Genomic DNA, 23,855 nt, shown 5'->3' with positions numbered 1-23,855 from the left:
TATTTTCCTTCATGTTTTGTGGCCAGTTTTGCTGTCAGATGATAGAGTTAGAAACCAAGGAATACCTAAGTCATATAATCTGATACAATATTTCTCTTCCATATACTGGGATCTTTGTATATTTTAAGTAAGATTGAATACTTTTATGAGCTATAAAAATTACGTACTGTATGAAATGTCAAGATGCAGGAATGAGTTGCCTCTGAAAATGTCATGGGATTAAAATATGCTTGCTCATACTGTTTCTGCACATGCTTATATATATGTTTTATAGTTTGGTCTTGCATATTTTTCTGGTTGTCCTTGCTTATTATTTTGTGACTGAATTTCCCATTTCTGTGTATTTACTCAGTCTTGTGTGATAATTACATCTACCATTGTGATGATGAGAGCTACATTCCGCCACTTTTCATTTTCTTGCTTTGGCTTGAAGTACTTTAATGGTCTTTCAGATTCTGCCATTACAGTCTGTCATTTTATCCTCCTGTGGCACTCTTATTTGAATTTGTTTTGTTTGGGTAGAGATAATTCCTGGCTTACATTACAGGAAAATTAGGGTTACCAGAGGTTAACTCCTCTGTATTGCATTTCACTATTAGATATGTTCTCCTACTTATGCTGGTGATAGCTGCATAGGAATAATATACTATTTATGGCAGTTGAAATGTAGCTGTATGGAGTATTCTTAGCAGATAGTGTGTATTGCAGGAAGGGGCCACTGGATATTAGTTTCCTCATTTCTGATTTTACTGTCTAATATTAAATCAGGGTTCACAGTCCATAGCAGTAGGATTTACTTCATGTAGCTAGCACTAAAAATATGCTGTAAGAATCTCCTTGAAACAGACAGTTCATCTGCCAAAAGAAATAATGTTAGAAGAGTATTTATGCTCTTTTCTTTTCCCCCCAGTCAGTTCAAGAGCAGTAAATATAGTTGAAGCATGACTAGAAAATATCATTTTAGCTAGTGGCAAGAACAAATAAAAACCTTGTTTGACACCTTTCTTCCAATTCAGCAAAATTTGGAACAGAGTCCAAGGTATTTACACCTGTGATTTCTTCTGAAATCAATTTCTTTCAAAGATATGGTTATCACCCTCAGATTTTGAAAAAATTCTCATCTGACTCCAAATTTAAGTCTCTGACTTTTGTCTAGGATTTCTATTAATTTAAATGTCAATATTTTATTAATGTACCTAGACTAAAAAAAGACTATAAGCCAACATTGAATATAGATGCAGGAACAAATAAGTAATAATTTACAGATCAAATTCTAGAGGTGAGATTTAAAATTTATGCTGCTAAACAGTGTGCCCATAAGGAAAGCAAGAAATCTGAAATAATCAGAAACCCAGTTAGCACTGTTGACCCTCTCTAAGTTTATATAAATAGTGTTTGTTTTCTGAAATGAGCTGAATTTTGCAGATTCAGGCCACAATGGACTGGTTCAGTGGCTCTGTGGTATAAGCCTTGTGGTAGGTACAAGACACACTGTCTAGATTGAATAAGATGGCAGTTTTGGCCTAATGCTTATCATGCATTCTGCTGTCAGTTCTGTCTTCAGTAGCATGTCCTAAAAAAATCCAGATCCAACTGAAATCTCTAAATAATAGCCTCAGAATGAAAACATATTCTAAGGATAAGTGATATTTTATGCCTTTTTTCTTTTTTAGAGCAGTGGTATAAGTAACAAAACATATAAAGATGTGGGTTAGAAGCAGTATGAATGAGTATGTAAGTGGCACGAATAAGTATATAAAGCAGAAATAATATTTCAAGGGCAGTCTTCAGACTGATACCTCATAGATGAAATATACTATATGATAGTTTCATTTTGAAGTATCTTACTCATATTTTTACTAAATTTTTTGGAACATCTTGTGGCATTTTCCTAACACTATCAGAAAGCTTATTACATATACAAAAAGGCTGGTGTTGATCTTTCCGTATTATATTGTAATGATTTCCATAGGTCTCTTTTGTTTTATAGTGTCGTTTATAGGCACTATCGTGTGCCTATAAACAGTAGGAACTCTGAATATCAAAACATTATCAGTAATTAATCTCTGATTTTTGTGCCCTAGAACCCTACTGGCATTAGGCTGCCATGTTGGCATTGCTGATGAACGTGCTGAAGAAAAAGTGAAAAAGATGAAACTTCCAAAGAAGTAAGTTGAAATTCAATGTGTATTCTTGTTAGACAGTATGAATTAAGTTAATTATATTTTAACAATTCAATATTTGCACTGCTAGTTTTATTAGTTCTTGGGCATGCAAGTACATGCATGAATTCTCAGGAATTTTCATAAATTTTCACATACCACAATTCACAGTTTTTCTTCCAGGTATTTGTCACCTGATATGTACACAAATTTTAGGGTTTTTTTGTGCTACGTTGTAATGTCTAACATTCATAGTTATGTGTTTCTTATATATTGTGTGTATCACAGAGACTTTGTAAAGAATTTTTACAGTAAATTTGCCAATGTATTTTAAGGTGCTGCATATATTTAAAGGTGATCCTTTTGAAAGTTCTCAAACGCCCATGACTTGAGGTGTAGAGAGCTGGTAGAATCACCTGACTTTTTTCCAAGTGATCTGTTGGCATCAGCATTGGTAGGACTGGGCTTAGCCTGGTATAACATAGTGGCCTCCTCTACCACAGCTCTGATACCATCTCTCATGGCCCAGCCAAGTTCCCTGGCTTCTTAGCACCAGTATACACACACAGAGTTTGGGAATAAAGGATCTGAGAACTTGGACACAGTTGAGATAATGGAACTTAAGTTTCCTATGCCTATCTGACAGCCCTACTGCCCAACATACACTTGAGCCCAGGGGATGAAGGTGGGCTATATGTAAAAAGTCGGAAAGGTAAATGCCACAGTTTTACTGGGAGAGAACTTCTGCATGGTCTGTTATTCCTGAATTTAAGACAGTAATTTAGTGTCCTTGGTTATGACTCAGAGGAATGGTAAATGCTGGTTGCTGAGATCCTGCCACCAGTTGCAACTCATTGCTCTTCGCAGGAATGTGTTCTGTGCAGAAACAGCTGTTCCTCTGGGATTGCATATCTCCATTATTCACTTCAATCCTTCACTGACCCATACCTTTGTATTACATGCAGTCCCTGGGGCCAGTGTAATAACCTCCAGCACTTTTAACTAAAGCATGTCTGTCACCAGAGGACACAAGGAAAAACGATGCACCACAGCTTTGGTCACCATGAAGAGACTAATTTATTTTTTCTGACTCCAATCATTTATAGTTCTCAAAAGGTGCCAGTGGATTGGAAGGTGAACGTGCCACCTCTCCAACGACACTGGACAAACTACCAGTCTATCAAATTTCTCCACCTCTGTGAAAGAATGCAAAACAATAGGTTGTTTACAGAAAGTTGCGTGAGAAAGTTCTCTACAAGAATGTAAATTCAGAAGGCTTTAGAAAATCCTAAGAAATCAGGGCGACACATGTCTTTCTTCCTTATGTGAGCCAAAATCCTGTGCCTCATTCTGGCAAGATTCCTGCAGGCTTCTAGGTAATACTTTACTACAAGGTAGCTGTAAGAACCTGGACCATCAGGCCTATGATATCTACCACACTGCACAGATTTACATACCATTGATATTACAATTTCAGAATCCCTGATGCGGTGGCTTTGCCAGAATGAATGGGAATAAGAGCAGTGTATTAATTTAAGTTCCCCCCCCCCAAACTGTTCTTCAGTTTTGGTATCCCAAAATAACTGTTTATCTCTCAAGGAAGAAAAGATATCTAGGACTTTCTGTATTTTCGTTCTGAATTTCCTGGGCAGAAGTATATGTGCATTTGCAAGGTTGTTCAAGTGAATCAAATTTCCTGTTTTTGAAAAACTGCAGCTAAATCTCAAGTCTGAAGTTATACTTTCTAATATAAGAAGACCAATAATGTTGAGTCTTTTTAATGTCATTAACCGTCATAACGGTAGAAACCTGAAGTCATACCATACATACAAAGTAGGAATTTTGATGCCCCACATATAATGGATTGAAAAAACTAGCAAAAAGGAAAGGAAAACATTGTGGCTGAATTCTTAAAAGCTTGTGCAGGGGAGCGTGACAGGAAAGAGCACAGTAATTGCCAACCTGACAAATGTGCTAATTTCAAAAGTTTCACTGTTTCCATTATTGTCTTGTTTTACTCATCTCACTGAAGTGACTTCACAGAAACCTGATGAGAGGTAACTGTGAGGGCAGTGAACTCCTGTAAGGGCTTGCTGTAATAGAAATCTGCAGATTGGGAACTATGTGGATGGCTGATTCTGGAATGATGTTCTTGAATTGCTGTTTTCTAGGTTAAACTTTTTCTTTTTATTGTGGTAATTTTGAAGGAAGATTCAATATCTTATTTATAGATATAATCCCTCTTAAATACCTGTTTTTTTTTAAATATATTGTTTTCAACAAATAATTTGTTTAAATGTGTTTTAAAATGGTTATTGCAGAAGAGAATTAATTAAGATTGGTAAAGTATTTGAATATTTTAGGATATAAATGGGGATAAATACTGTTTAATTTCATGGGTTTTTCTCTGTCAGTACAAATAAAGAAAATTACCAAATTGCTTAGAAAATAATTGGGCAATTATTTAAACTAGCTATTCTTTATACACCCCAGGGTGTAAAATTTCAGTGAGAGCATGTTGTTGTTTATTTTCCACAGACTCCTTTTGTTTCAACCAAACTAGTGCTTTGTATGCTGGAGGAGAAATAGAATCATAGAATCATTTAGGTTGGAAAAGACCGTTAATGCTTTATGTCCTCTATTGGAGGTTTGCTCTTAAGTAAAGTAGGAGATTTCTATAATTAATGGGAAGGGAATAACTTTATAAAAGTAGCATTCCTAGGAGTGCTAAAAAAAGTGAGGAAGCTGCCTTTCTATTCTGAAGTCATGCTTAAATTTAAACATTTGCTCCTATGATTTGAAGGATAATCAAGGTATGAATTATTATAAAGACATTTTAAGGTGGCTTTCAAAACTGGTCTTGAGTAAGCCATTTGACCTGCTCTGTCTCTTAGCATCCCTTTATGCAACAGGAAGAATATATTTTCTCATTTCAATAGGAAGTAGATAGAATTTAATAAGTATTGTCATCTGCACAGAAGTAGCAATAAAATTGTTGATAAAAGCATTTAGATAAACATCCTCTTAATCTACTACTTTGAATATGTGGCATTACTAAAATACTTCAAAAACATTTTTAGTTCAGACCATTTTGTATAGCTTTCATTACCAGTTACTTCATCCCATCAAGATGCAGTTAGTTTGAAACAGAATCAAAATCAAAAGCAAATCAGTAATCAAATTTACATTATTATTCTTTATGTTCAAAGGCAGATATAATATTTATATAGAGATGTGGCATAGATGTTATTTCTTTCTTTTGTGTATTCTCTTAATTTTTTTTCTTGTTGGCAAGTAACTGCAAGTTCTGTTTTTATTCAACAGCTATCAGTTGTTGAGTGGATATAAGCCAGCACCCATGGATCTGAGTTTTATCAAACTGACCCCCTCTCAAGAAGCTATGGTGGATAAACTAGCAGAGAATGCTCACAATGTGTGGGCAAGGGACCGTATAAGGCAAGGCTGGACATACGGCATCCAGCAGGTAAGTGCTAACTTCAGACACTTAGAACAGCACTTATCTACTGAGATATTTTACAGCTAAATGGAAATAATGGTGACACGCAGTCAGGAAGAAACAGCTAGTGAATGCAAGTTTGTCAGTCAAAGAAAACAAAAATACATAATTTAAAGCAATCTTGCTAAATAGCAGTATGAGACTCTTTTACAAGTAGTATTTAAAAACTTGGTGGCATATTCTTGTATGCTATCTAAATCTCAGGGTGAGAAAATTGCATGCAGGAAGCTAATGTGCTCCAGTATCTTAGGAAATGTAAATATTGACTTTCACTAGGGGAATAATTTAAATGTTTGCAGTTCTGGGAATTGAATAATTTTGTTTATCCAGGAAAATCAGAATGCAAACTTCTAGTAATAACTTTATTAATATGTTGTATTTCTGGCTGAAGCTGTGTTTGACAGAAGAGTTAAGTCAGGCTCAAATTTCCAGTCCTACTTTAGTTGTTCTGCTCCAGTGCATATGAATATTATTTCGTAGTTATCCCAATGCGTTACAAAGGAGGGAGAGTAAGAATAAAGCATGGTGGATTATTAAAAGCAAAACTCAGATCCTTTGGTTTCTTTAAAAAAAAACCAAAACCAGTCAATTTGGTATACCATGAGACTAATTTAGTATTTTCCAAGACAGTTTCTACATCAATTTTCACTTAAGATTTTATATTCTTTTTGTGATTGGTTGTGAATCTTATATACAGAATGGTCTCTTCACTTGTGTTAATAAAAGTGTGGTAGCATTTCACAGTGAAATTTTAGGGCAATTTACCCCTTGGGAAAAGAATGAGTTTTCATGGTTTTGTGCTAAACATAAAAGATCATTATTTTTGCAAAAATGAGGTACAGCTGTTTTGTAGGTACATACCCTTCTTCTCCTTGTTTTTGACAAAAATTTGAATTATACATTTCAGTGCCACATATGTCAAATTTTGTTCTTCTGCAGGACCAAAGTTCATTCTATTTGCCAAACTTTTGTGTAAAATAAAAAAATCTGGACTTTTATATATTAAGTTAAGCACTTCACCTCATCAAATACAGGTTTGCTTATGTGACAAAATATATGATGCATATCTGCATTTCAGTATTGTTCATTATAGTATCTTACTATGAAGCTGCCATTGTGTTACTCTGTAAGCTATTTAGGAAATCTATGTTTGGTATTTAGGTCTAGACAGACAGTGAGTCAATTCTTTTGTTTGCAGACTGGAATATATGTATATTCTCTACTAGGAAAACACTGAAGATAATTCAGTGTTTGTGCAACTCCCCTGCGTTCCCCAGGATCATTTTTTTTTCCATAATACTGCACCTTTAAATAAGAGGTGGCCTTTTGAAGTGCTGTTAACATTTCTGATGGAACATGAATCATGAGAAGTGTTGGAAGTGATGGTTTTCTGTTATCAGGTAGGGGGAGGGGATTATTAGTTTTGAACTCACTATTTCAATCCTGTATCTATGGAGTCAGCACACAATTAATTTCTAGAATGAAAAACTGTATGTTCAAAAGAAATATTTCTGATATATTAAAGAATGCACTCAAGAATTTATACCACGTCTCCCATATTTTTTATTCTTCCAGAAGCCAATAATTTTCAATACAGGACTCTGCCAACTGGGAGCTTTGAAATGAATGAAAATTGGGAAATTGTTACAACTTTGATAGAAACTTGATATAGCCCAAAATTAAATTTAGTTTTGCAACAGAATTTATTGGTTAGGATAAAGTTAAGAAGTTTCTGGAATCAAATGCATCTCTTAGCTAATTATATTTCTAACTAGCTTTGGGAAAATCTAATCTTGTGGTTCACATGTAGTGAATAAATTTTCTTAGATCTTGAAGACAATTTAACCTACCCTTTGTATTGGTGTATCTTTGAAAAAAACACACAAATAATTTTGCCATATTTATTGGAGTGAATTTGCAGCTAAATTGCATGTTTTCTGAATTAGTGCGTTATTAAATAGGAAAGTCAATTAAATGGTGATGTCAAAGACTTTCCCAGTGTTGCTGGTTTGGGAATGATACGTAAAAGATGTAATGGGAGTGGGTGGCAATGAAAAAATGTCTCCTTTACATCTTCACAATAATTTTATTATACACAGTCTTTATGTATGTTTCAGTATATTGTTGATATAGAAGGTTTTGCATTTGAAGAGCTGTGATGTGACAGTCATAAATCATTAGTTTTATTATGGTTTCCCAGAGGCAGTGGAGTTGCTCAAGGCCACAATTTGGGTTTTTAAAAGCACCCCAAAACCCCAAAAAACATAGATCAGACAAATCTAGTATGGGATATAACCTAAAATTAAACACTTCAGAAGAATCATTAAGTCTGTCTAATGTTCTCAGTGCTGTGCTTAGGGAAAGAGACCAAACTGACTATTGAACTTAAAATGTTGTAGCCCTGTGAGGAGACATTTTTGGGCCTCACTGGGAGAGAGCAGAGAGAAAAAAGGAAGACTCATCACTGAACAGCTCTCTGTATTTTATCTACTGACTCCTAAAATAGTTTCCTGAAGGAAACTCTTGTAACTCTGGCCTTCTCTAGGCTCCCTTCCTAATAAATGTCCTGCTCGCTGGATGACAATGTTTAACATAAAAATTAAATCTTTGCTCACTTATTAAAATTTGTAGTCTGGTGTGAGAAAATTCATGGCAACTAGAGGTTTTGTTTAAAACCCTTTAGCCTTGTAATTACTGAGTGGTACATTACCCATTTTTCAGGAGTTTTAAAAGATTGACTCCATAGCCTCCAAGATGTCTGACTAGAGAAATAGGATTTACATATCTACATCCACTCAGATGGCCAAGGACAAGGTTTTGTATGAAAAAGTTATTGGAATGGTAGCCCCTAGTTAAGTTTTCAGATATTTTTTAAGCAGTCGGTGTGTATCAAGCTTGGATTTTGCCTAACAGGTTATGGTCTGAAAGAGTTTTAGACAAATGCTTCTGCTCTAAATCTTGACTGGGCTTAGGTATATCTGATAAATATTTAACTGTTCTTCCTTTTCAAGACAAAGACAGTTATGGGCATGCAAAGAGTCTGGAGAATTTAAAACTAAAAAGCTTAAGTGCCTATGAAACTGATCACATTTGGAGTTGGAAAGACAATTAATTGGGATTTTGCAGTTCTGAGTGCTTTAAACATCCAGTAATTGTTTTACTGACTGAAGACTTTTGTGTGCTGAGTTGTGCACTCTTGTTGAGAATGCAGTGTAGTAGTGCAGTGAGCAGTGTCACAGTTATGCTTTCAGCAGAGTATGATTGTAAATGTGGACAAAAGCTCAGAAATATTCATGACCTTCAGGAAGCAGATTTACAAGGTCAGCTGTATACTTTACTCCCTAATTCCTGGCAGACAAGTTACCACAGTCTCATGGATAATTAAACAGGTAGATGATTCCCTTTTTCAACAATAGTGTGTCATGCAGAAGGTGCCATGCTTTGGATATTGATGTTGATTTGTTCTTAATTCCATAATCTTTCTCTTTTCAAATGTTTCTTTTTCTTCTGGAAAAAAGACCAACAGCTGAGTTTCAGGAGTGCTTACAATATACAGATAACAAATACCATTTATTAAAACCCATGAAAAGAGAGCAGAAGAGCAAGGAGCTCCTTTCTGGGTGCAGTGCAGAGATGCCTCTCATTTAGCTGGCATACATATCACATGGCAAGCTGCCAGCTCTAGGTGTTGTCCACACTGTCAAGTGCTTCTGCTTGACTCCAATGAGTTTATTTCATGGGCTAGATTTTGTCATCCTGTCATATTACTGTGACATGCTACAGTACTGGAATAAAGTGACATGATGTTGTGCTGTGTAATAGTATATACAGATCTTGCAGAGCTCTAAAATAGTTTCCTAAGGGAAAGAAGACTACAGATGTTTTGAAGTAGATGAACTAATCACTGGGAAATATGTTATGAACAGCAATCGTGCTGTGGCTGTAGGATGAATTAAATAATCTAGTAGGTCTGTTCAGTATGAGAGCCTCATCATTTTGGGATTATATAAAATGAAAAAATTAAAGGGATACTCTCAAGCAGTTAAAGTATAAACCATTTAATCTTTAAAAACTGTTGGGGAAAATGCCTTCCACCTTCCAGATTTTTTTTCTTCTTCTAAATCCATTACTGCTTGTCAGGCTTTTTTCTTAACAAGATATAACAAGCTACATTTTATGCATGACTATATACAGTATTTCTTTTTCTGCTGCTGCAGAGCCAGCCAGCCAGGAGAGGGAGCAAAAGTTAGCTAATAAATCCTGTTTCATGAACTGTCCCAACAGTTGTAGTGACATTGATCACAAACAAGTATTTTTTGGTACTGCAGACTCACAGTTGCTTATTGCTCTATTAAGGGGGAAAGCAGAAGGAGCGAAACAGGTAGAAAAAAATATGTATTTCTGCTTAAAAGAACACATTAAGTAGCAAGGGTAAGTGGAAAAACAAGCACAAAAATCAGTATGAAAATAGTTGACAGTGTCCCTTTAAGGGAAAACATGATTACCTGCAAGTTGGTGGTCTTGGAACTGGGGAATTGGTAAATGTACAAGGACCGATGCAAGAGTTAGATCCAGGAAAAGAAGCAATATAGCCTTGCTGTAAGTGAATTAAAATAACCACATTTTTGTTATGAGAGAAGGCTTTTATTTTGTTTGTTTTTACCTTTATGGATTTTGATATTAAGTCCTGTCATAATTATATTAGTTTTTTCATTTGGTTACTTTTAAGGCATTTTTCATAACAAGATAATGGAAAAATAGCACTGAAGTATAAAAGCACATATTTGTGACTAAATCTTCACAATCTAATGGAAAATATTCAGAATTCATATAAGTTTATCCATGAACTTAGGGTCTATTTTGGCATATCCATGAACTTAGGGTATTTTTTGACATTCATAAAACTGTGATTTTATGCATACAGGAGAATCCCAACATCCATATGAATAAGGAAAAGACAGAAAAGCAGAGAAAAGAGTCCAGCCTAGAGATCAGAAAGCAAAAGGAAATAATTTAAAGTACATTGCCTGCCTTGTCTCTCTTCCTGAATACATGACTTCTAGGTCTACACAGTGATTTTAGAGATCACAGGCAAAGATTCTTTCACATTTTGCTTATATGCATTGCCACATATCCTGATAGCTTAATCAAAGGGTGTCTTGCTTTTTCTTCATATTTCATTGTGTTCTGGCTAGAAAAGCTAACAATCAGAAACCCTATTTATACTGAAATAGAAAGTGTCAAGAATCTCACAGTTTTAACAAATGTTTATAAATATTGGCAACCTAAAATATTTCTTCTGCTGTGTGAAAAAAATCTTAAAGATACTCTGCAGTTCCTGTCCTAGAATAGTTGGTTGGTATTGCTAAGCAATTATATTAATATATCTTCTCTTTGGCCCAAAAATGCAAGACATTTTGGACTTTTAAAGTCAGGATCTTATTTTTTTTCAGATTTATAGAAAGTATGTGGCATCATTAATTAAGATCAGGTGTTGGTCTTCTCAGACTGCCTAAGGCTGCAATGCAGAAGAGGCATTGTGCTGGAAAGTCAGGCTGGGTGAAATATCCATGTGTGGGAAAAATAAAGTTGTTGCTTATTTTTTCATTAAATAAATACAAAGCCAGCATCTTGTCCTTATAAAAACCACTTATGTTACCTCACTTTGACATTTTACATGATTTATACTGATATATTAGTTCTTTCCATTTATAGTCAGGGCACATTCTGCCAGGCATTCCATATGGCTACAGTCCTCAGTGAAGATGGCAGAAGCTGTACACATATTACTAAGGATACACATACTTCTAAGGTTAGAACTCAGCTGCTAGTATTCCAGGTGAGGAATACAACCTCTTCTTTGGTTGGGTGAATTTGGATTATTAACGTTGCTAAGAATACAGTGTTATTGTGCTTTCTGGTTCTAATGCTCTGGACTTCGAAAATTACTTTTTTAGTAAATACCATTTAGAATTGTATTTTTCCTTTTCCCCTATAAGATGATTTTTAATTTTCATGGTTTCTGCTCAAACACGAACTACTGTCATAGGTGTGGAAAAGCTAGCCCTCTGGATAGCAAGGCATGAAAGGTGTGGTGTGGGTAAATGATCCTGCTCATGGTGTCTGTGCTGCACATGCACATAGTGGCTCACTGGTTTTCTGGCAGCACTGCTGGCAAGCTTGCCCTGTAGCATTTGTTGTGGGAATTGCTCAGAAATCTTTGTGACAGTGAGAGGAGTGGATCTTGCATGTCGGTGGAGATCTGACAGCAAGTGGAATCGATTCACAGCTGTGGAATGAGGGTTTGCTAATGGTGCAAAGGGAGCTGAGAAGACAACAGCATGCCTTTTTCACTGGATGTGTGCTGAAATACATTTTGTTTTGTGCTTAGCCTTGCTTATGAGAATAAAATCACTTCAATATCATACAAAATATGTATCTGTACAGCTCTTATACTTTAAATCACAAAATGTGTGTTCCCAATAAACTATTATCATATTTTTCCTGCACTCTTCCTACTATATGTTTTAACTTTTCAGTATTTTCCTATCTTTCTTTCTGTTAAGCATTTATGTTATACATATGTTTCTGGTGACTTTTTGTTCCCTTTAGTCTAGTGGTCTGTGCTGTTCCTGAACTTAGAGATGTGAGAAAGTCCAGGAGTGCACAGCTTTGCAATACAACATTTATAACTCTGAAAACCACATTATTATTTTCAGATGTCTTTTAGAGGTTTATATGGCACTTTGTTTTTTGTTACTGAAATACTGCTGAAGCACACAACCTTATTACATAGATTGCATCTCTTAATAGGTTGTTTTAGACCTGTTTGTAGAATTTGACTTTGGTTTTCTCTGCTGCTGTAGATCATATGGACATTCCTCATTTCATTCTTACGTGAGATCTGTCTGTGCAAGTTCCAAGACCAATTGTAGGTCCAGTGCCATGGGATCAGTTATAGACACATCACAGACTCATTGAACAGAAGAATGCACTTTACATCTGACATGTGTTTCCTTTGAGTTACTTTGCAGCAGTGTTCTTTACTTGTCACGGAAGTTTTAAGAGACTTGTTGATGTTTTTTGGTGTGTGTGTTTAGGTGTTTTTTCTGTAGTTCTTTTCCTTTTAAGTGCTACACATAGTTCAGAAAATTTATGCAGTTAATTGGCCCACTGTTGACCAATTATTGCCTAATTGATATCCTTATATACCCTACAAAAAAGTGTATGAGTGCCCATTCAAATAGTTGTTTGTCTGTCATTTGCTATGTATATCAGAATCTGTCATGTACACTGTGAAAAGTAATACTGATTTTTCATGGTCGGTGCTATATCACTGACATTTAACATTATTACTTCCATCCAGGGCACATTCTGCCAGGCATCCCAACTTTTTATGGTTGCAATATTTTCCTAAGTAAAGTAAATTAAATTCTAAATTATTAATGGATGTTTGTCACATGAAATGAAGACAAAGTTTTGTAATAAAATACATAGGCTTCCCCCCCATTTTTTTCTGTGATATGATAGGTTAGGAATTCAAAACAAAAGAGTTATATAAATAATTGGTATGAGCTACCCAGCTCATACTATTTGTCTGTTAACAAGTAGTTGCCAAACAAACTGTACAAAACAGTCTTCTGAGGAATTATTAGACTGTCAAATCTGGAAAATTCTAGCAAAAAAAAATTAAAACTAGGTTGAATGTTAAAACTTATTTTAACAGTCTGCAGTAACTTTTTTGTATTGAGTAGGAGGAATTCAGTCTCTTTACTGCTTGGAAATGTACTCGGTAAAAATTACTACTCTTAGCTAATCAGTTTTCTTGTTGACTTGATTGCGAATGTGCAAAGCTCAATCACTGTACAGGATCATTCTCTATACTTACACCAGAGAAGTGCAGAAGGTCATTAGTACTAAAACTTATGATGACTATAACAATAAGAGTGCTTAATTCAGAAATTAGTGACACATTCAAAATTTAAATAGATGTGTAATAAGAAAACAAGAAGGAACAAAGTAGTTAAAAGAAAAATCTCTCACATTCAAATTTAAAGATGCAGCCACAGTCTTGAATAGGTGAAAAAGGTCACAATGTTAAAATTAGATCCAAGGGAAAAAAAATCTGTAAAATCAAGTTGTTTTAATACATTAAATTTCTGCATTCCTTTTTTTTTTTTCTCTCCTTGCTCTCATTTTGTGCTTAGCCATTTTAAAAGCACTTATATTTCATTTTATACATTGTTTTCAGCTGATTGCCTGTATGTTAATTTGTGTTAGTGGTTGCTATGTCAACTACAAATGCATTAGTCTTACATTATATCATGGATAAGAAGTCACATATTTATTGTTCCAAACTTTCTTATTTTTAAAGACAGTATTTCACAATGTCTTTTGGACATAGAGTCCTTCAGAGGAAATGATTTCTCTTTTTTGTGTCCTTTCAATAACAAATAATCAAATGCATAGTGTTTAATCACCTTAGATGTTAATGTGAATACTCTTATATCAAAAAATAATTTCTCATAACATTTACTTCAGCATTTGCTTGAAGGACACAGCCCTTTCCCACATCTACCAAATTAAACATTGGACAAAGCAGGATGTCAGCTTAAGAATTTGGAATAAATATGAAAAGAGGATCCTTCAAATGGTATTAGTGTTGGCCCTGCCACTGTCCTTTCCATGGAATATACTTAGAGCTGATATGGTTTTGTAATTTGTGTCCCTGGCAATGCATTACCTTTGTCTTTCTGTTAGCCCTTTTAGCATGTAGGTAATGCTTGTCCCTTAATATTTCTTCTCCTAGATGAGTAACTTGTAGGATCAAATTTCATCAAGCACTGGTTTATAACTGACCTTTCAATATCTGCGCACTGTGACAAGGCAAGAGGCAGATAGTCTTGCATCTAAGCATTTAAAGGGTAACAAAAGATGCCTGCAGTATTTTTTTCAGAATGGATGTTCCATTTCTTCTCTTCTTGAAAAGATAGCATTGAAACCACATATATTCCTAAAACTAGAACTGTAATGCTGTAAAAGAAGTAAGGTACTTTCACTGTAGACACTGTTTTCTAAAACAATAGGCATTGGTCCTGGAATTCTTAATAAATCTAACCAATAATAAAAGCCTCTCAAAATCTTTGGTATTGTACTGAACAGAACAAACAGCAGCTATTTTGTATATGTTATGTCCAGTCTGTAATTTTTTTAATAAATATAGATATTAGGAAAAACATGGAGAGCTCTTTGCATAGTTTCTCTCATTGCCAACAAATTCTGACAGGATGTGAAAAGAAAATATAGACAAGAAAACAATTCCGTTAGTCACTAAAAATTAGATTAGCCACTTAAATAATCCAGTTAAACACTGCTTTCAAATAAGATCATTTTGCAGTAGAGGAAATCTAATCAATATTTTTTAATAAACCTAAAATGCAAAGAATAAACCTTACCAACACTTTCATTTCATCTGGAGAGTGGTTAGTTTTACTATCTATTGCAAAAACTCTACATGTGGAGCACATAAATCATATTCTTGCAAACCCCTTTATTTTTGAAAAATACATGTCTTAATAGTTTTATAGTAAGGCACAGGTTTATTATCTGATTTGTAATTTATTAATTAGTGCTGCACACTAATTATTATTTTTATTAGTAGTATTTTGTTCTTTTGTTTTTATCACGTTTGTTATTTGGGCATTTTGTGTATTTGTAGTATAGAAATGTCTCAGCTTTGGTTAGAAAAAAGTTTTTTGTTATGGTAGCTGCTTCATAAACAGTGTATGAACTTATAATTCTTTTGACTTTTCTGCCATACGCTTTGGATCTGTCCTTGTTCCTGTGGTTTGTACTGTTACTTTATTAAGTAAATTTGACAGAAACTTACAGCAGGCATAAGACACTGAGCATTGTTTATTTGTGTGTTTCACTTTTTTTTTTTAGTGAATTCAGTCTAGTAATTTCTAGACTATTGCAATTTCTCTGATTCCTCACCATATTTGAAGTTACATGATTTCAGTTGGTATAACAGTGATTTTTGTGGGGTTATTGAAGAATTATCTTGTCTGTAATATAAAACACAGTTTCTGAAATGCAATTCATTTTTCATACTAATGTAGGATGTGAAAAACCGACGAAATCCTCGCCTTGTACCATACGCTCTTTTGGATGATCGAACAAAGAAGTCCAACAAAGACAGTCTTCGGGAAGCAGTCCGCACCCTTCTAGGCTATGGTTACAATCTGGAAGCTCCTGATCAAGATCATGGTAATTAATTTTTGCTTTTTTTTTCCTCAAAAAAAGGTTAGATATTTCCACTCTGCTACTGAATTTTTTGGTCCAATAAAATATTTTGAATGGATGTGTCCAAATATAATAGGTGCTTTTCTCTTCTCTTCAATCTTAATTTCTTTCTTTCTTTTTTGTTTCCTTTCCTTGCCCTGTGGCCTCAAATGAATATTTACAAAATGTAACGTTTTTACATTTTAAAGCAATTATTTAATTTATTTATTTATTTTTAAACTAATCCACACAATTTTTGGGACTAGTTTATATTTAATGCTATATTTGCTATTTCAAGACAAAACAGGAAAAAAAACCTGTAAACTCAGCAGATATGAATTTTATATTCCTAAAATTTTAACTTTAATTAATGAAGATTGTACAGTTTGTGTACAATCTTGTATTTAAACACTAAAGATACAAGATGAAATTTTCTAAAATGAATGATTGCAAACCAAATTTCTGTGAATGTCAACCTGTATGTCTAGAATTAGATAGTTTTTTGGAGCCTTGTAGTTTCCCGGACTTCCTCCGGACTTGGAAGTTGAATTAGACTATTAGTAAATTTTAATTCTCTTTTTACAAAGTTTTCTTTGAACTTGCATCATTGCCAGGTTGAATGTTTTATTGATACTGTGGGCAGTATTTTCAGTTTGAGACATCCTGGAGAAGAAAAAAAAATATCTGAACTAATAACAACAAATTTTTAAAGAAAGTACACAACATTTAACTCAATAACTGCAGCATATATAATGTTAAGAAAGTACAAGAAATCAGGAGACATAATGTACAAATAAAATAAATAGATCTAACTCCTATCAACTCTCTTTTAGAAGTTCACTTAAGGAAATATAGAATAATCAAAATTGAAACTAGCATCTTTATAATCTCAGCAAAATTTGGAAATTTTGATAAATGTGTCTAAACCTTATTTTTTTCCCCTTCATATAGTGATAGTTAAGTTTTGACCTATTTAGTCCATAGACGTTCAGTAAAGCATTTTGGCACAATACATAACCATACCTACAGTGTACACAGGGAACCTACCATTTGGAATTTCTCCTCCAAAGCACATGCATTCTCTGATCCTCAGCTTTTATGAGATACTGGCATTAAAATACACTTAAATATGAGGCATTGCTGAGACCATGAATGTGTAACAAGGCTGGATTGATGAATAGGTAGAAGAATGTTCCTCAGTGGAATGGAGAGTGTTGGTGGCAAAATGCCATGGTCTCGCTCTTAAATCTGCTAACATTGGAGAGTGCAACCCTGCTGCATGATCCTAGAATTTCTTTCCCTCCCACTTGTGGGAAGGAGATGTTGCAAAGAAAGACTGAACATGACTTTTTGGTTCTGAGAATGTGGGTTGGCTGCTACAGGATGCCTTTGCCTCTTGTGAAAATATAGGAGCTGTCTAATGGTGTAGACAAGAGGGGGAGAGTGCACACTCCTTTTCCACAGTCTCTTCCACATCCTGCTGAACAATAGTAATCACCTTTTTCATTTACAGCTCTGAGAACCACATGCTACTGCCTTTCCTTAGAAATTAAGTGTTGAAAACCACTCTCTTTTTCCTTAGATTGCAGATCATTACCTGGCTCTGTGAATGGAGTCACTAATGAGATGTAAAGAACGCTAGTGCAATCCTTCAATCTGAAAGATGTGATCAAGGTTGTTGCTAAATTCCCAGAGGAAACGAACTACAGAACATTATCCCAAGAACTGATCTTTCTTTGGCAAAGACTGGAATTGTATTCAGCAAAAGATTTTTTTTTAGTAATTTTGGGGACTTAGATTTTGCAGTTTATGTGCTTCTCAAGTTATGGAGAGGCATAAAACATGTCACAAGGATCCTTGTTCATCAGCCAAAATTCAGACTGTTATTAAGGGGTTTAGAGCCCTCTAGTGGTGTTCTGCATCTCCAATCATTAATTTTTACTTAAACGTTAATTTTACAAAGTTCTTTAGTATTGGTTTTTATGTTTTGTTATTATTATTACTTACTGGTTTCCCCACAACAGCTGTATTTTTGGGATTGCTTTAGACTCCAGAAAGAATTTTGTTACTTAGAATCGAAAAAGAAAACAATTTCTCCTTACCATGCTTTGTGGTGCTTCATCTGTATAGGTGAGGTACTGAGGGTCTTCAAAAGTGATTTTAAGGCATTAATTGCACAGACTATTAAAATAGAAAATTTTACTGATAAAGAATTACATGGCAGAGAGTTGCGTTGCTTAGAGGAAACTTAATGAACCTCACCTAACTGAAGTCAGGCATGGTGGCATGAGAAGTGATGGTTAATTCTGAAGGATGAGATTTTATAGACTATCCTAGGTGGTATTGGAAATGTGGACTTTGATGAGTGTCAGAAAATAGAAGAGAAAGGGAGAAGTTCTTAGCATGGCCTAACAAACAGGTGCAAGTAGGTGCAGACAAATTTGATCTTACAACAAACTCAGGGAGAAGAGGAATTGTGGTGATTAGGTGGAATGCTTACTTTTCAAATGTTGCACAGCCTTTATTTGATACATTACAAATTTGTGGGAAAAGATCCACGTATTTGGCCTTTTCCCCCACTAATCTGAAAAAAAGAATCAAAGTGATCCTTGAGTCATCTATTGTAGCTGCATTCAGATTTCTAACTTCTCCTTTCTTCATCTTTTTTTGTTTCTTCTGTTCTGTTTTTTTTTTTTTTTTAATCCTGATTCCCAGAATGGGAAAGAACACTTTCCCCACGTGGCTGTTCTGCAGGCACACTCTTCTTTTAATGTCTATGCTCAAAGGGTTTCCTTTACCTTTTCCTTTCACAGTTTCTTGTCAATAGTTGAAAACAGTACTTTCTGCATTGACTTTTTTTTTTTGTCCCTTTATACTTATTTTTATTTTTTAATCCCTACAGCAACAAGACTGGACGTGTGCAGTGGGATAATGGAAAAGTTCAGGATCTTCCGCACAGAAAAGACTTATGCAGTGAAGGCTGGGAAGTGGTACTTTGAGTTTGAGGCAGTTACTGCAGGAGACATGAGAGTTGGCTGGACCAGACCAGGTTGTCTGCCAGATCAGGAACTTGGCTCAGATGAAGAAGCTTTTGTTTTTGATGGCTTTAAGGTTTGTATGTGTTTATCTGTAATGATATGAGTGGCTGCAAAAATTTTAATTTTTGTGTCTTGTTCCAATTATCATTGCCTCAGATGCCTTCTCTGCTTTCATTTGATGTTTCATGAGATTATTTCTCTTTCTTTGAGGGCCTAGACAAAATAACTAGGTGTAGGCAGAATAACTAGAATCAGTGTCAAAAAAATTAATTAGCAAGATTTGGCATATCTATAATGTTTTTTCACAAATTCACATGTTTCTACAGTATATATAAAGAATTGATAATCAAATTCAAAATACTTGCAGAGCTGTAATTAGCAATGAATAATTTCTTTAAAATTTCACTCTGTTGTTCTCTCTATAAGAAGTGCCATTAGGGAATAAATATGGTTAAGATTATTAACAGTAAGTGTTTGAGGCAAACTTTGATACTAAGTATTTGTAAAAATGTAAGAGCTCCAAAGAGTATAGCTAGGTTTTCATGGAAATCCTTACATCTTAAATGAAGTATGATAGAACCACTAAGATTTGCACAAATTTAACTCTGTATGAAAAAAAATGACCAATTGAAATCTGGTAGTAAAAATATATAGGAAAACAAACCTTTACAAACAAACCTCTGACCATATATAGGAAAACAAACCTCTGACTACCATCAGAATAGCTTAAATAACTCATTGAAATTTTTAATTTCAGTATGAAGGCAATTGCAACTGCTATCTGAACCTTAATTGTTATTAAGGCTACTGATGACTCATTGTAAAATTATTTCTTTTATTTAGTATTGGAATTAATTTCCCTTATTACTGTTAAAATATGTAACAGAAATCAGCAGAATCCCTGGATATTCCCAGCAAGATAATGTTCTCAAGATGTATTTTATTTATGCTGTGGGAATTTATTTCTTTCCCACTCCTGCATTGCATGAGAAGATGCCTTGAAAAGAGAATTGGAAAGTTTTTTTGTAAAGTGTTTTAAGTAAACCATTCAAGTCCTCTATTTTTATTGGAAAAGTTGTGTAGTTGCCTTCTGAATCTTAGGGTTTGATGTTTAGGTCTCAATCCACAATGCTATTTTGTTTTGTTTGATTTTAATGGCTTCTTTCCTTGGTTGGAAAAAAAAAAAAAACTTCAAGATATCAAGAAAGGTGCATTGGTTTTGTACAACTTCTAGGATGGATACAGAGCATAAACATCTACTTGTGATGAAATACTTGGATAGGAATCCTATCTGTTATTGGTTATTAACACTTTTTTTTTCCCAGTGCTTGGTTACAGTAGTTCTTAACAGTGGTTAATTTATTTGAACTCCAGTCCAAGACCTCATTGAAGGCCTTTGCAGTCTTTGACTTGAAAGTCAGTCAGAGGAATCATTAATCATGCCCAGAGCTACTCTGGAATCTATCAGAAACCCACTGCTTATCTCATTCACAGATAGTTCTATTCCTTACAAAATCTGATATGAGGAAAAGATTAATTTATTTTGCACAAAATATTTTAAGTCTTATACTTAAGGAAACAATACAGATTGTTTGCAAGTTATGAATTTTTAGGCTGCTAAAGTAAATAAAAACAATTGCTTAAAAAGGGTTTGTGGAGTAGTTATTAAACATTGTAATTGATAGCATATTATTGTGATTTCATGGGGCTTCAGCAGAAAAGTAAACCATACTCTTACTTTTTACTAAAATGTTGAAATAACAATTTTCCCTGTCAGGTCTCTTAGCAGTATTTTATAATGCTGATGTGAGGGGTGCGGCCAAGAAGTTAATTGTTGGATTTCCATATTCAGAGTCAGCTTGGAGTACTCACAGACACAGTTTTGGAATGATATTCTGTGAAAGTGTTAATTTTAATGCCATCTTAATTGAGGCAGTTAATTATTAGTTCTACCCTTAAAGATGAGAAGAACACATACATTGTTACTGTTTTTCTTTTAAATGCTTCTAATTATTTCAGGCACAGCGGTGGCATCAAGGTAATGAGCATTTTGGCCGCTCTTGGTTGGCAGGAGATGTTGTTGGATGTATGGTTGACATGAATGAGCACACTATGATGTTCACCTTAAATGGTGAAATCCTGCTTGATGACTCAGGCTCAGAACTTGCGTTCAAGGACTTTGAGGTTGCTGATGGTAAGTACTGTAATACATCATGCTGTTAAATTGCTATTGCCTGGTTTTTGCTCTGACTTCACTTTAATGTGTTTCTTTTGTGTTTCATCTCCCTGTTCTCATTCCTGACCCTGCCTCCCCTGACTTGTCCTTTTTTCTATTTGATTAGTATTAACCTTTTGGAAAAGGAATTTGCTGGGTGTGACAATGAGGAAGGGGTTTTTCTGTAGTGATCCTTGTGGCTGCCTTTTGTTGTGAGACCCTTTAACTGTTTTTCAGGGATGTGTCTGAAGAGGCAGATTCATGACTTCTAATATTTCATCCTCATTGCAGTAGATCACCATATGATGCAATAGAATTATTATAGAATGTATCATAGAATGGTTTGAGTTGGAAGGGACCTTTTAAGAGCACCTAGTCCACTCCCCTGCCATGAGGGCCAAGGATATCAGATTTTATCTAGATGAAGTACTGAAATAATACCAAGTGTCTGTGCAATTACTGAGAAACTGGTAGCGAGTTTAAGCCATCTTTAAAGTTTTGTTTTAGCAATGGGGTGAGAAATGACACCTGATCCAGTCAGCTGATGCAAAACTGTCCTCCAAAATATTCTGCTTAATTCTAAACCAGCAGATTGAGCTTTGTGCTTATTGTAGGGTTCTTGGTGCAGCATCCACAGCATCCACAGACAGGTGCTAGTTTACTGTCAAGACTTAACTTATGAGATTGCTAAAGATGGCAAAGATTGTGAGGGTCTGTCAGGTGACAGATTGATTCTGTACCAAAGAAGTACTTTTGTTTATAAAATTAATCATATATCTATGTGCAGATAGAAACAGAAAAGGGGTAAGAAATTGTATTAAGTAAGTTAACTGCCTAAAACAGTTAACCTGAACTATGGTAATGTTAAAAAAAAATTAAGCTTTAAGCTTTCATTACTTGTAGGTAGATATATTCTGCCATAAGTATTACACATCTATTTAACAATACAGCTGTAGCTGAGAGATAAAGTTAAATTTTTTGAGCAACAAGAGCTCCACATGCTACTGTTGGGTTTTTCATCCCTACCCTATTCCCATGGGAAATATGAATTTCATACTTCTTAATTAGGCAATTCCCTCTTTGAATTTTAACCACTTTATTTTCATCTGGATTTCAGAGCATTTTATTTCAGGAGTACTTTGGGTGATTTTTTTCCTTCCTCTGTCATACATTAGGAATCAGAAATATTTTTATTTTATTTAAAAATTAAATAATTGCCATTAGTTTTCTGGACTGGTGCCTGTTACTTTACTGCTTTTGGATTTCTTTAGATGCTGTGGTAACATGATGAGGGAAAGAGATAGGAGAACTGGCTTGCTGATAGTGTTGTTTGCAAAAAATCATCTTTGTGCCATTAAATTTTAGTGGCTTTCCAGTTATTAGTTAGTATACTCCCATTGAGAAATAGGGGATTCTGAATCAAACTTAAATCCCATTAAATTCTGAGGGTAGGCTACATTTACTCCAAACTGATGAAATCACAGTGGTGTCATTTTTGTGATGCTTGTTTTTAGCTGCATGTTCAAATTGAAACAGATTTCTCTGCTAAAGGAGTTCCTGGCTTGACACGGAGCCTGAAGGCTTTGGTAACCATGTCACAGACTTTATGTCAAACCTCTTAGATTTTCCACAATATCCTTTTAATTCACATTAAGTTCCTTTAGTATTGTTTTTGTAGGAAAGAGCTTTACCTTTGAAATAAGATGTCCTAGTCAGTTTTCAAGGGAATGTGCTGATTGACCTTATATTTAGTAACTCCAAAGCTATATTTGAAATTATTAAATTATTATTGGTGTTTAATACACAAATATTGGAGGCAAAAGGAGAGGGGAAAGGAAGACAACTGATTATGAGTGTGTATGTGCAAACACGCATATGAAATACCCAAAATAAATTTATGGAGCTGTTTTTAATTTTTTTCTTTTTGGAAGGCTGGCTTTAGTTTGATTTTGTTACTGGCTCTTGCTTAGCAGCACTGCAACCTTTCTGCAGGTCACTTCAATCAGTGAATCATGTGCATGTTGTATTGCTGCAAAAAGGGACCTTCCTCTTTAGAAAACAGTTAAAATTTATGATGCAGCTGTACAGTAAATCAGTTCTGTAGATTTGATTTACTTAGGAACAATGAAAAGGGGATATGGTGCTCTGCTAGTTTAGTAATAGAGCTTGTGCTGCATGTTAGGTTGTACTACCAACAAGAAGGGCTCTTTGGGATTATGGCAGATGAATTTAAGAGATATCATCTCAGTAGTAAAATTGATAAACATAATTATGTCTTATTATGCATTTGTAGCAGATAATTTTAACTGTAGATACAAACAGGTACATTTGGACAACCGGACAACCCAAGTTTTATTTTGTCAAATCGTGATTTCTGTAAGCAGGAACTGTTTGTAGTGTTTGACAGATTGAATCAGGAGGTTCATGTTGTATTCTTGGAAGTAGGGAACATTATGGAAAGGGTTGCCGTCCTGTGCTTTTGCTATGCGTGACAGACAGTGCTAGAGGGTTACTTTTCTTGTACTAGTGTTTAAGTCTTTTACTTGTTTTGCTATTTCATATAGTGAAATAAAAGTAGCTCCATAGCCCAGTTATGTATCTGGAGATTAGCAGCCAGGTTAGGGGTAAATCTTTTTATG

The 23,855-nt window shown here is 34.7% G+C and overlaps 1 protein-coding gene across 7 annotated transcripts in view; it reads left to right on the top strand.

Moving 5' to 3' along the window:
- RYR2 (ryanodine receptor 2) overlaps nucleotides 1–23,855 on the top strand; it is a 377,495-nt gene that overhangs the window by 217,555 nt on the left and 136,085 nt on the right. For all 7 annotated transcript variants that reach the window (XM_068184981.1, XM_068184983.1, XM_068184978.1 and 4 more), the window contains 5 exons: nucleotides 2,085–2,168; nucleotides 5,487–5,646; nucleotides 15,801–15,948; nucleotides 18,866–19,074; nucleotides 21,021–21,195. In XM_068184981.1, coding sequence (XP_068041082.1) covers nucleotides 2,085–2,168; nucleotides 5,487–5,646; nucleotides 15,801–15,948; nucleotides 18,866–19,074; nucleotides 21,021–21,195 — 776 coding nt within the window. The remainder of the gene's footprint in view (nucleotides 1–2,084; nucleotides 2,169–5,486; nucleotides 5,647–15,800; nucleotides 15,949–18,865; nucleotides 19,075–21,020; nucleotides 21,196–23,855) is intronic.

Source organism: Anomalospiza imberbis, chromosome 3 (genome assembly GCF_031753505.1).
Source record: "Anomalospiza imberbis isolate Cuckoo-Finch-1a 21T00152 chromosome 3, ASM3175350v1, whole genome shotgun sequence".
In the NCBI taxonomy this organism is placed as follows: domain Eukaryota; kingdom Metazoa; phylum Chordata; class Aves; order Passeriformes; family Viduidae; genus Anomalospiza; species Anomalospiza imberbis.
The sequence above is the reverse complement of the archived record's forward strand: the minus strand, read 5'-3'. Positions and strand labels throughout refer to the sequence as shown.